The sequence below is a fragment of the Coturnix japonica genome, unplaced genomic scaffold (genome assembly GCF_054131305.1).
Source record: "Coturnix japonica strain WE unplaced genomic scaffold, WE-NBRP24 Scf054, whole genome shotgun sequence".
In the NCBI taxonomy this organism is placed as follows: Eukaryota; Metazoa; Chordata; class Aves; order Galliformes; family Phasianidae; genus Coturnix; species Coturnix japonica.
In genome coordinates, this window is record NW_028188957.1 from 887849 (window position 1) to 900355 (window position 12507).

The window sequence follows — 12507 nt, forward strand, 5'->3', positions numbered from 1 at the left end:
GGGTGGGGCTGGGGGTCCTAATGTGGGACAGAGGTGGGGTGGGGTGGGGGTTCCCAGTGTGGGGCAGGGCTGGGCTGGGGGTCCCAATGTGGGGCTGGGGTCTCAGTGTGGGGCTAGGGTGGGGCTGGGGGTCCTAATGTGGGACAGAGGTGGGGTGGGGGTCCCAGTGTGGGGCAGAGGAGGGGCTGGGGGTCCCACTGTGGGGCAGGGCTGGGGTGGGGGTCCCAGTGTGGGGCTGGGGGTCCCAATATGAGGCTAGAGGCCCAAATGTGGGGCAGGGGTGGGGCTGAAGGTCTCAGTGTGGGGTGAGGGTCCCAGTGTTGGGTGGGGGTACCATTGTGGGGCTGGGGTGGGGCTGGGGTGGGGCTGGGGGTCTCAATGTGGGGTTGGGGTCCCAATGTGGGGCTGGGGTCTCAGTGTGGGGCTGGGGTGGGGCTGGGGGTCCTAATGTGGGGCAGAGGTGGGGTGGGGTGGGGGTTCCCAGTGTGGGGCAGGGCTGGGCTGGGGGTCCCAATGTGGGGCTGGGGCCTCAGTGTGGGGTGGGGGGGATCCCAATGTACGATGGGGGGGCCTGGGAGTCCTAGTGTGGGGTGGGGGTCTCAATGTGGGGCAGGGGTGGGGCTGGGGTCTCAGTGTGGGGTGGGGGTCCCAGTGTGGGGTGGGGGTCCCAATGTGGGGTTGGGGTGGGGCTGGGGGTCTCAATGTGGGGCTGGGGTCCCAATGTGGGGCTGGGGTCTCAGTGTGGGGCTAGGGTGGGGCTGGGGGTCCTAATGTGGGACAGAGGTGGGGTGGGGGTCCCAGTGTGGGGCAGAGGAGGGGCTGGGGGTCCCAGTGTGGGGCAGGGCTGGGCTGGGGGTCCCAATGTGGGGCTGGGGTCTCAGTGTGGGGTGGGGGGGTCCCAGGGTGGGGTGGGGGTCCCAATGGGGGGCAGGGCTGGGGGGCTCCCAGTGTGGGGCTGGGGTGGGGCTGGGGGTCACAATGTGCGTCTGGGGGTCCCAGTGTGGGGTGGGGGGGGGGTCCCAATATGGGGCTGGGGGTCTCATTGTGGGGTGGGGGTCCAAATGTGGGGCAGGGCTGGGGGGCTCCCACTGTGGGTCTGGGGTGGGGCTGAGGGTCCCAGTGTGGGGCTGGGGGTCCCAGTGTGGAGCTGGGGGGCTCCCAGTGTTGTGGAGCTGGGGGGCTCCCAGTGTGGGGCTGGGGGTCCCAATGTGGGGCTGGGGGTCTCAGTGTGGGGTGGGGGTCCCAATGGGGGGCAGGGCTGGGGGGCTCCCAGTGTGGGGCTGGGGTGGGGCTGGGGGTCCCAGTGTGGGGCTGGGGGTCCCAATGTGGGGCAGGGCTGGGGGGCTCCCAGTGTGGGGCTGGGGTTGGGCTGGGGGTCCCAATGTGCGTCTGGGGGTCCCAGTGTGGGGTGGGGGTCTCTATGTGGGGCTGGGGTCTCAGTGTGGGGTGGGGTGTCCTAGGGTGGGGTTGGGGTCCTAATGTGGGGCTGGGGGTCCTAATGTGCGGCTGAAGGTCTCAGTGTCGGGTGGGGGGTCCCAATGTGGGGCTGGAGTTTCAATGTGGGGCTGGGGGTCCCAGTGTGGGGCTGGGGGTCCCAATGTGGGGCAGGGCTGGGGGGCTCCCAGTGTGGGGCTGGGGTGGGGCTGGGGGTCCCAATGTGGGGTGGGGGTCTCAATGTGGGGCTGGGGTTTCAGTGTGGGGCTGGGGTGGGGCTGGGGGTCCCAGTGTGGGGCTGGGGGTCCCAGTGTGGAGCTGGGGGGCTCCCAGTGTTGTGGAGCTGGGGGGCTCCCAGTGTGGGGCTGGGGGTCCCAATGTGGGGCTGGGGGTCTCAGTGTGGGGTGGGGGTCCCAATGGGGGGCAGGGCTGGGGGGCTCCCAGTGTGGGGCTGGGGTGGGGCTGGGGGTCCCAATGTGGGGCTGGGGGTCCCAATGTAGGGCAGGGGTGGGGCTGAGGGTCTCAGTGTGGGGTGGGGGGTCCCAATGTGAGTCTGGGGGTCCTAGTGTGGGGTGTGGGGGGGTCCCAATATGGGGCTGGGGGTCTCATTGTGGGGTGGGGGTCCCAATGTGGGGCAGGGCTGGGGGGCTCCCAGTGTGGGGCTGGGGTGGGGCTGGGGGTCCCAATGTGGGGTGTGGGGGGTCTCAATGTGGGGCAGGGGTGGGGCTGGGGGTCTCAGTGTCTCCCATCCCCCACAGTGCTCAACGTGTTCGCGGTGGCGGCGCTGAGTCTGGAAAGGAGGATGGCAGCGGTGAGACCCCAAACCCCACACTTATGGGGCAGACCCACAACCACACACTTATGGGGCAGACCCACAGACCCCACACTTATGGGGCAGAGCCACAACCACACACTTATGGGGCAGACCCACAACCACACGCTTATGGGGCAGACCCACAACCACACACTTATGGGGCAGACCCACAGACCCCACACTTATGGGGCAGAGCCACAACCACACACTTATGGGGCAGACCCACAACCACACACTTATGGGGCAGAGCCACAACCACACACTTATGGGGCAGACCCACAAACCCCACACTTATGGGGCAGACCCACAACCACACACTTATGGGGTAGGGCACAAACCCCACACTTATGGGGCAGACCCACAAACCCCACACTTATGGGGCAGAGCCACAACCACACACTTATGGGGCAGACCCACAACCCCACACTTATGGGGCAGACCCACAACCACACGCTTATGGGGCAGACCCTAAACACACACTTATGGGGCAGAGCCACAAACACACTTATGGGGCAGACCCACAACCACACACTTATGGGGCAGACCCACAACCACACACTTATGGGGCAGACCCACAACCACACACTTATGGGGCAGAGCCCAACCCTCACACTTATGGGGCAGACCCACAACCACACACTTATGGGGCAGACCCACAACCCCACACTTATGGGGCAGACCCACAACCACACACTTATGGGGCAGACCCACAACCACACACTTATGGGGCAGACCCACAAACCCCACACTTATGGGGCAGACCCACAAACCCCACACTTATGGGGCAGACCCACAACCACACACTTATGGGGCAGGGCACAAACCCCACACTTATGGGGCAGGGCACAAACCCCACACTTATGGGGCAGAGCCACAACCACACACTTATGGGGCAGAACCCAAACCCCACACTTATGGGGCAGACCCACAACCACACACTTATGGGGCAGAGCCCAAACCCCACACTTATGGGGCAGACCCACAACCACACACTTATGGGGCAGGGCACAAACCCCACACTTATGGGGCAGAGCCCAAACCCCACACTTATGGGGCAGACCCACAACCACACACTTATGGGGCAGGGCCCAAACCACACACTTATGGGGCAGACCCACAAACCCCACACTTATGGGGCAGAGCCACAACCACACACTTATGGGGCAGACCCACAACCCCACACTTATGGGGCAGACCCACACCACACACTTATGGGGTAGGGCACAAACCCCACACTTATGGGGCAGAGCCACAACCACACACTTATGGGGCAGACCCACAACCACACACTTATGGGGCAGACCCACAACCACACACTTATGGGGCAGGGCACAAACCCCACACTTATGGGGCAGGGCACGAACCCCACACTTATGGGGCAGAGCCACAACCCCACACTTATGGGGCAGACCCACAAACCCCACACTTATGGGGCAGAGCCCAAACCCCACACTTATGGGGCAGGGCCCAAACCCCACACTTATGGGGCAGACCCACAACCCCACACTTATGGGGCAGACCCACACCACACACTTATGGGGTAGGGCACAAACCCCACACTTATGGGGCAGACCCACAAACCCCACACTTATGGGGCAGACCCACAACCACATGCTTATGGGGCAGACCCACAACGACACACTTATGGGGCAGACCCACAAACCCCACACTTATGGGGCAGACCCACAACCACACACTTATGGGGCAGACCCACAACCCCACACTTATGGGGCAGACCCACAAACCCCACACTTATGGGGCAGACCCTAAACACACACTTATGGGGCAGAGCCACAAACACACTTATGGGGCAGACCCCAACCCACACTTATGGGGCAGAACCACAAACCCCACACTTATGGGGCAGACCCACAACCCCACACTTATGGGGCAGAGCCCAAACCCCACACTTATGGGGCAGAGCCACAACCCCACACTTATGGGGCAGACCCACAACCCCACAATTATGGGGCAGAGCCCAAACCCCACACTTATGGGGCAGAGCCACAACCACACACTTATGGGGCAGACCCACAACCCCACGCTTATGGGGCAGACCCACAACCCCACGCTTATGGGGCAGAGCCCAAACCCCACACTTATGGGACAGACCCACAACCACACACTTATGGGGCAGGGCACAAACCCCACACTTATGGGGCAGACCCACAACCACACACTTATGGGGCAGAGCCACAACCACACACTTATGGGGCAGACCCACAACCACACACTTATGGGGCAGAGCCCAACCCACACTTATGGGGCAGAGTCCAAGCCCCACACTTATGGGGCAGACCCCAAACCCCACACTTATGGGGCAGACCCACAAACCCCACACTTATGGGGCAGACCCACAACCACACACTTATGGGGCAGAACCCAAACCCCACACTTATGGGGCAGACCCACAAACCCCACACTTATGGGGCAGACCCACAACCACACGCTTATGGGGCAGGGCACAAACCCCACACTTATGGGGCAGGGCCCAAACCCCACACTTATGGGGCAGAACCCAAACCCCACACTTATGGGGCAGAACCCAAACCCCACACTTATGGGGCAGACCCACAATACACACTTATGGGGAAGCGTATGGGAGCAATATGGGGCAGCCCCATCTCTCTCTATTCCTTCTATAGGGCCATTAGAGCACTATGGGGCAGCCCTATATCCCCTATTCCATCTATAGGGCCATTAGAGTGCTATGGGGCAGCCCTGTATCCCCTATTCCTTCTATAGGGCCGGCTGTTGGAGCGCTATGGGGCAGCCCTATATCCCCTATTCGTTCTATAGGGCCGGCTATCAGAACGCTATGGGGCAGCCCTATATACTCCATCTGTAGGGCCAATAGAGCACTATGGGGCAGCCCTATATACTCCATCTATAGGGCCGGCTGTCGGAGCGCTATGGGGCAGCCCTATATCCCTTATTCCTTCTATAGGGCCGGCTGTCGGAGCGCTATGGGGCAGCCCTATATCCCCTATTCCCTCTATAGGGCCGGCTGTCGGAGCGCTATGGGGCAGCCCTATATCCCTTATTCCCTCTATAGGGCCGGCTGTCGGAGCGCTATGGGGCAGCCCTATATCCCCTATTCCTTCTATAGGGCCGGCTGTCGGAGCGCTATGGGGCAGCCCTATTTCGCCTATTCCTTCTATAGGGCCGGCTGTCGGAGCGCTATGGGGCAGCCCTATATCCCTTATTCCTTCTATAGGGCCGGCTGTCGGAGCGCTATGGGGCAGCCCTATATCCCTTATTCCCTCTATAGGGCCGGCTGTCGGAGCGCTATGGGGCAGCCCTATATCCCCTATTCCTTCTATAGGGCCGGCTGTCGGAGCGCTATGGGGCAGCCCTATATCCCCTATTCCCTCTATAGGGCCGGCTGTCGGAGCGCTATGGGGCAGCCCTATATCCCCTATTCCTTCTATAGGGCCATTAGTGCGCTATGGGGCAGCCCTATATCCCCTATTCCTTCTATAGGGCCGGCTGTCGGAGCGCTATGGGGCAGCCCTATATCCCCTATTCCTTCTGTAGGGCCGGCTGTCGGAGCGCTATGGGGCAGCCCTATATCCCCTATTCCCTCTATAGGGCCGGCTGTCGGAGCGCTATGGGGCAGCCCTATATCCCCTATTCCTTCTATAGGGCCATTAGTGCGCTATGGGGCAGCCCTATATCCCCTATTCCTTCTATAGGGCCGGCTGTCGGAGCGCTATGGGGCAGCCCTATATCCCCTATTCCCTCTATAGGGCCGGCTGTCGGAGCGCTATGGGGCAGCCCTATATCCCCTATTCCTTCTATAGGGCCGGCTGTCGGAGCGCTATGGGGCAGCCCTATATACTCCATCTATAGGGCCATTAGAGCACTATGGGGCAGCCCTATATCCCCTATTCCTTCTATAGGGCCATTAGAGCGCTATGGGGCAGCCCTATATACTCCATCTATAGAGCCAATAGAGCGCTATGGGGCAGCCCTATATACTCCATCTATAGGGCCGGCTGTCGGAGCGCTATGGGGCAGCCCTATATCCCTTATTCCTTCTATAGGGCCGGCTGTCGGAGCGCTATGGGGCAGCCCTATATCCCCTATTCCCTCTATAGGGCCGGCTGTCGGAGCGCTATGGGGCAGCCCTATATCCCTTATTCCCTCTATAGGGCCGGCTGTCGGAGCGCTATGGGGCAGCCCTATATCCCCTATTCCTTCTATAGGGCCGGCTGTCGGAGCGCTATGGGGCAGCCCTATATCCCCTATTCCCTCTATAGGGCCGGCTGTCGGAGCGCTATGGGGCAGCCCTATATCCCCTATTCCTTCTATAGGGCCATTAGTGCGCTATGGGGCAGCCCTATATCCCCTATTCCTTCTATAGGGCCGGCTGTCGGAGCGCTATGGGGCAGCCCTATATCCCCTATTCCTTCTATAGGGCCGGCTGTCGGAGCGCTATGGGGCAGCCCTATATCCCCTATTCCCTCTATAGGGCCGGCTGTCGGAGCGCTATGGGGCAGCCCTATATCCCCTATTCCTTCTATAGGGCCATTAGTGCGCTATGGGGCAGCCCTATATCCCCTATTCCTTCTATAGGGCCGGCTGTCGGAGCGCTATGGGGCAGCCCTATATCCCCTATTCCCTCTATAGGGCCGGCTGTCGGAGCGCTATGGGGCAGCCCTATATCCCCTATTCCTTCTATAGGGCCGGCTGTCGGAGCGCTATGGGGCAGCCCTATATACTCCATCTATAGGGCCATTAGAGCACTATGGGGCAGCCCTATATCCCCTATTCCTTCTATAGGGCCATTAGAGCGCTATGGGGCAGCCCTATATCCCCTATTCCGTCTATAGGGCCATTAGAGCGCTATGGGGCAGCCCTATATCCCCTATTCCTTCTATAGGGCCGGCTGTCGGAGCGCTATGGGGCAGCCCTATATCCCCTATTTGTTCTATAGGGCCGGCTGTCGGAGTGCTATGGGGCAGCCCTATATCCCCTATTCCTTCTATAGGGCCAGCTGTCGGAGCGCTATGGGGCAGCCCTATATCCCCTATTTGTTCTATAGGGCCGGCTGTCGGAGCGCTATGGGGCAGCCCTATATCCCCTATTCCTTCTATAGGGCCATTAGAGCGCTATGGGGCAGCCCTATATCCCCTATTCCCTCTATAGGGCCGGCTGTCGGAGCGCTATGGGGCAGCCCTATATCCCCTATTCCTTCTATAGGGCCATTAGAGCGCTATGGGGCAGCCCTATATCCCCTATTCCCTCTATAGGGCCGGCTGTCGGAGCGCTATGGGGCAGCCCTATATACGATCCTATTGTTGGCCGTGCTGTGTTTCCCAGCTGCTGTGGTTCTATCGGTTCCATCCATCACCCCAGGTCAGTTTATATGGGGTTTATATGGGGTTTGTATGGGGTTTATATGGGGTTTATGGGGTTTATATGGGGTTTATGGGGTTTATATGGGGTATATATGGGGTTTATGGGGTTTATATGGGGTTTGTATGGGGTTTATATGGGGTTTATGTTGGGTTTATATGGGGTTTATGGGGTTTATATGGGGTTTATATGGGGTTTATATGGGGTTTATGGGGTTTATATGGGGTTTATATGGTGTTTATATGGGGTTTATGGGGTTTATATGGGGTTTATATGGGGTTTATATGGGGTTTATGGGGTTTATATGAGGTTTATATGGGGTTTATGGGGTTTATATGGGGTTTATGGGGTTTATATGGGGTTTATATGGGGTTTATGGTGTTTATATGAGGTTTATGGGGTTTATATGGGGTTTATATGGGGTTTATATGAGGTTTATGGGGTTTATATGGGGTTTATATGGGGTTTATGTTGGGTTTATATGGGGTTTATGGGGTTTATATGGGGTTTATATGGGGTTTATATGGGGTTTATGTGGTTTATATGAGGTTTATGGGGTTTATATGGGGTTTATATGTGGTTTATGGGGTTTATATGTGGTTTATGGGGTTTATATGTGGTTTATATGGGGTTTATATGAGGTTTATATGGGGTTTATGAGGTTTATATGGGGTTTATATGGGGCTTATGGGGTTTGTATGGGGTTTATATGGGGTTTATATGAGGTTTATGGGGTTTATATGAGGTTTATGGGGTTTATATTGGGTTTATATGCGGTTTATATGGGGTTTATGGGGTTTGTATGGGGTATATAAGGGGTTTATGGGGTTTATATGGGGTTTATATGGGGTTTATATGGGGTTTTGGGGTTTATATGAGGTTTATGGGGTTTATATGGGGTTTATATAAGGTTTATATGGGGTTTATATGAGGTTTATGGGGTTTATATGGGGTTTATGTTGGGTTTATATGGGGTTTATGGGGTTTATATGAGGTTTATGGGGTTTATATGGGGTTTATATGGGGTTTATGTTGGGTTTATATGGGGTTTATATGGGGTTTATATGGGGTTTATGGGGTTTATATGGGGATTATATGGGGTTTATGGGGTTTATGTGGGGTTTATATGGGGTTTATATGAGGTTTATGGGGTTTATATGGGGTTTATATGGGGTTTATGGGGTTTATATGGGGTTTATATGGGGTTTATATGGGGTTTATATGGGTTTATATGGGTTTATCTCTATATTACAGTGGGTTCGGTTCTGGTTCTGACCCATTATCTCTATATTACAGTGGGTTCGGTTCTGGTTCTGACCCATTATCTCTATGTATTACAGTGGGTTCGGTTCTGGTTCTGACCCATTATCTCTATGTATTACAGTGGGTTCGGTTCTGGTTCTGACCCATTATCTCTATATTACAGTGGGTTCGGTTCTGGTTCTGACCCATTATCTCTATATTACATTGGTTCGGTTCTGGTTCTGACCCATTATCTCTATGTATTACATTGGTTCGGTTCTGGTTCTGACCCATTATCTCTATGTATTACAGTGGGTTCGGTTCTGGTTCTGACCCATTATCTCTATGTATTACAGTGGGTTCGGTTCTGGTTCTGACCCATTATCTCTATGTATTACATTGGTTCGGTTCTGGTTCTGACCCATTATCTCTATGTATTACAGTGGGTTCGGTTCTGGTTCTGACCCATTATCTCTATGTATTACAGTGGGTTCGGTTCTGGTTCTGACCCATTATCTCTATATTACAGTGGGTTCGGTTCTGGTTCTGACCCATTATCTCTATGTATTACAGTGGGTTCGGTTCTGGTTCTGACCCATTATCTCTATATTACAGTGGGTTCGGTTCTGGTTCTGACCCATTATCTCTATATTACAGTGGGTTCGGTTCTGGTTCTGACCCATTATCTCTATGTATTACAGTGGGTTCGGTTCTGGTTCTGACCCATTATCTCTATATTACAGTGGGTTCGGTTCTGGTTCTGACCCATTATCTCTATGTATTACAGTGGGTTCGGTTCTGGTTCTGACCCATTATCTCTATATTACAGTGGGTTCGGTTCTGGTTCTGACCCATTATCTCTATATTACAGTGGGTTCGGTTCTGGTTCTGACCCATTATCTCTATATTACATTGGTTCGGTTCTGGTTCTGACCCATTATCTCTATGTATTACATTGGTTCGGTTCTGGTTCTGACCCATTATCTCTATGTATTACATTGGTTCGGTTCTGGTTCTGACCCATTATCTCTATGTATTACATTGGTTCGGTTCTGGTTCTGACCCATTATCTCTATATTACAGTGGGTTCGGTTCTGGTTCTGACCCATTATCTCTATGTATCTCTATGTATCTCTATGTATCTCTATGTGTCTCTATGTATCTCTATGTATCTCTATGTATCTCTATGTATCTCTATGTGTCTCTATGTATCTCTATGTGTCTCTATGTATCTCTATGTATCTCTATGTATCTATGTATCTCTATGTATCCCTATGTATCTCTATGTATCTCTATGTATCTCTATGTATCTCTATGTGTCTCTATGTATCTCTATGTATCTCTATGTATCTCTATGTATCTCTATGTGTCTCTATGTATCTCTATGTATCTCTATGTATCTCTATGTATCTCTATGTGTCTCTATGTATCTCTATGTATCTCTATGTATCTCTATGTATCTCTATGTATCCCTATGTATCTCTATGTATCTCTATGTATCTCTATGTATCTCTATGTGTCTCTATGTATCTCTATGTATCTCTATGTATCTCTATGTATCTCTATGTATCTCTATGTATCTCTATGTATCTCTATGTGTCTCTATGTATCTCTATGTATCTCTATGTATCTCTATGTATCTCTATGTGTCTCTATGTATCTCTATGTATCTCTATGTATCTCTATGTATCTCTATGTATCCCTATGTATCTCTATGTATCTCTATGTATCTCTATGTATCTCTATGTATCTCTATGTATCTCCATGTATCTCTATGTATCTCTATGTATCCCTATGTATCTCTATGTATCTCTATGTATCTCTATGTATCTCTATGTGTCTCTATGTATCTCTATGTATCTCTATGTATCTCTATGTATCTCTATGTATCTCTATGTATCTCTATGTATCTCTATGTGTCTCTATGTATCTCTATGTGTCTCTATGTATCTCTATGTATCTCTATGTGTCTCTATGTATCTCTATGTATCTCTATGTATCTCCATGTATCTCTATGTGTCTCTATGTATCTCTATGTGTCTCTATGTATCTCTATGTATCTCTATGTGTCTCTATGTATCCCTATGTATCTCTATGTGTCTCTATGTGTCTGTATGTATCTCCATGTATCTCCATGTATCTCTATGTGTCTCTATGTGTCTCTATGTATCTCTATGTATCTCTATGTATCTTTATGTATCTCTATGTATCGCCATGTATCTCTATGTATCTCCATGTATCTCTATGTATCTCTATGTATCTCTATGTATCTCTATGTGTCTCTATGTATCTCTATGTGTCTCTATGTATCTCTATGTGTCTCTATGTATCTCTATGTGTCTCTATGTATCTCTATGTGTCTCTATGTATCTCTATGTATCTCTATGTATCCCTATGTATCTCTATGTGTCTCTATGTGTCTCTATGTATCTCTATGTATCTCTATGTGTCTCTATGTGTCTCTATGTATCTCTATGTATCTCTATGTATCTCCATGTATCTCTATGTATCTCTATGTATCTCTATGTATCTCTATATGTCTCTATGTATCCCTATGTGTCTCTATGTGTCTCTATGTGTCTCTATGTATCTCTATGTATCTCTATGTATCTCTATGTATCCCTATGTATCTCCATGCATCTCTATGTATCATTACAGTGGGTTCGGTTCTGGTTCTGACCCATTAACCCCATTGTATCCTATTACAGTGGGTTCGGTTCTGGTTCTGGCCGCTCACACGATCCTGTTCCTGAAGCTTTTCTCGTTCCGTGACGTCAATCTCTGGTGCCGGGAGCGACGGAGCCGGGACGGGGGGAGGAGACGGGAACCGGAACCGGAACCGGAACCGGAACCGGACCAGAAACGGAACCATGGTAACAATGGGGGAATTGGGGGGCGGGGGGGGGCATATGGGGTGGGGGGACTTATGGGGCTGGGGTACTTATGGGGCGGGGGGTTAATATGGGTAGGGGGTACTTATGGGGTGGGGGTACTTATGGGGCTGGGGGTACATATGGGGTGGGGGGACTTATGGGGCTGGGGGTACTTATGGGGCTGGGGTGGAATTGTGGGGCCAGGGGGACTTGTGGGGCTCGGGGTGTTTATGGGCTGGGGGTACATATGGGGCTGGGGGTACTTATGGGGCTGGTTGTACTTATGGGGCTGGGGGTACATATGGGGCTGGGGGTACTTATGGGGTGCGGGTACTTATGTGTTGGGGATACTTATGGGATGGGGCTACTTATGGGGCTGGGGGTTAATATGGGCTGGGGGTACTTATGGGGCTGGGGGTACATATGGGGCTGGGGGTACGTATGGGGCTGGGCGTACTTATGGGGTTGGGGGTACTTATGGGGCTGGGGCACCTATGGGGCTGGGGGTACATATGGGGTGGGGGTTAATATGGGCTGGGGGTACTTATGGGGTGGGGGTACTTATGGGGCTGGGGGCACTTATGGGGCAGGAGAGGAACTTGTGGGGTGGGGGCACTTGTGGGGCAGGAGGTGCTTGTGGGGTAGGGGGTACATATGGGGCAAAGGGGACACTTGTGGGGCTGGGGACTTATGGGGCTGTGGGTGCATATGGGGCAGGGGTACATATGGGGTGGGGGGGGACTTGTGGGGCAGGGGGTTCATGTGGAGCTGGGGGTACATATG

The 12507-nt window shown here is 53.4% G+C and overlaps 1 protein-coding gene across 4 annotated transcripts in view; it reads left to right on the top strand.

Annotated features, from left to right (window-relative positions):
- DGAT1 (diacylglycerol O-acyltransferase 1) overlaps positions 1-12507 on the top strand; it is a 90604-nt gene that overhangs the window by 30803 nt on the left and 47294 nt on the right. For all 4 annotated transcript variants that reach the window (XR_014941028.1, XM_085533141.1, XM_085533142.1 and 1 more), the window contains exons 5-7: positions 2193-2245; positions 7504-7609; positions 11560-11724. Coding sequence is in view for 3 of the 4 variants with exons in the window: in XM_085533141.1 (XP_085389267.1) it covers positions 2193-2245; positions 7504-7609; positions 11560-11724 (324 nt within the window). In the remaining variant the exon portion in view is untranslated. The remainder of the gene's footprint in view (positions 1-2192; positions 2246-7503; positions 7610-11559; positions 11725-12507) is intronic.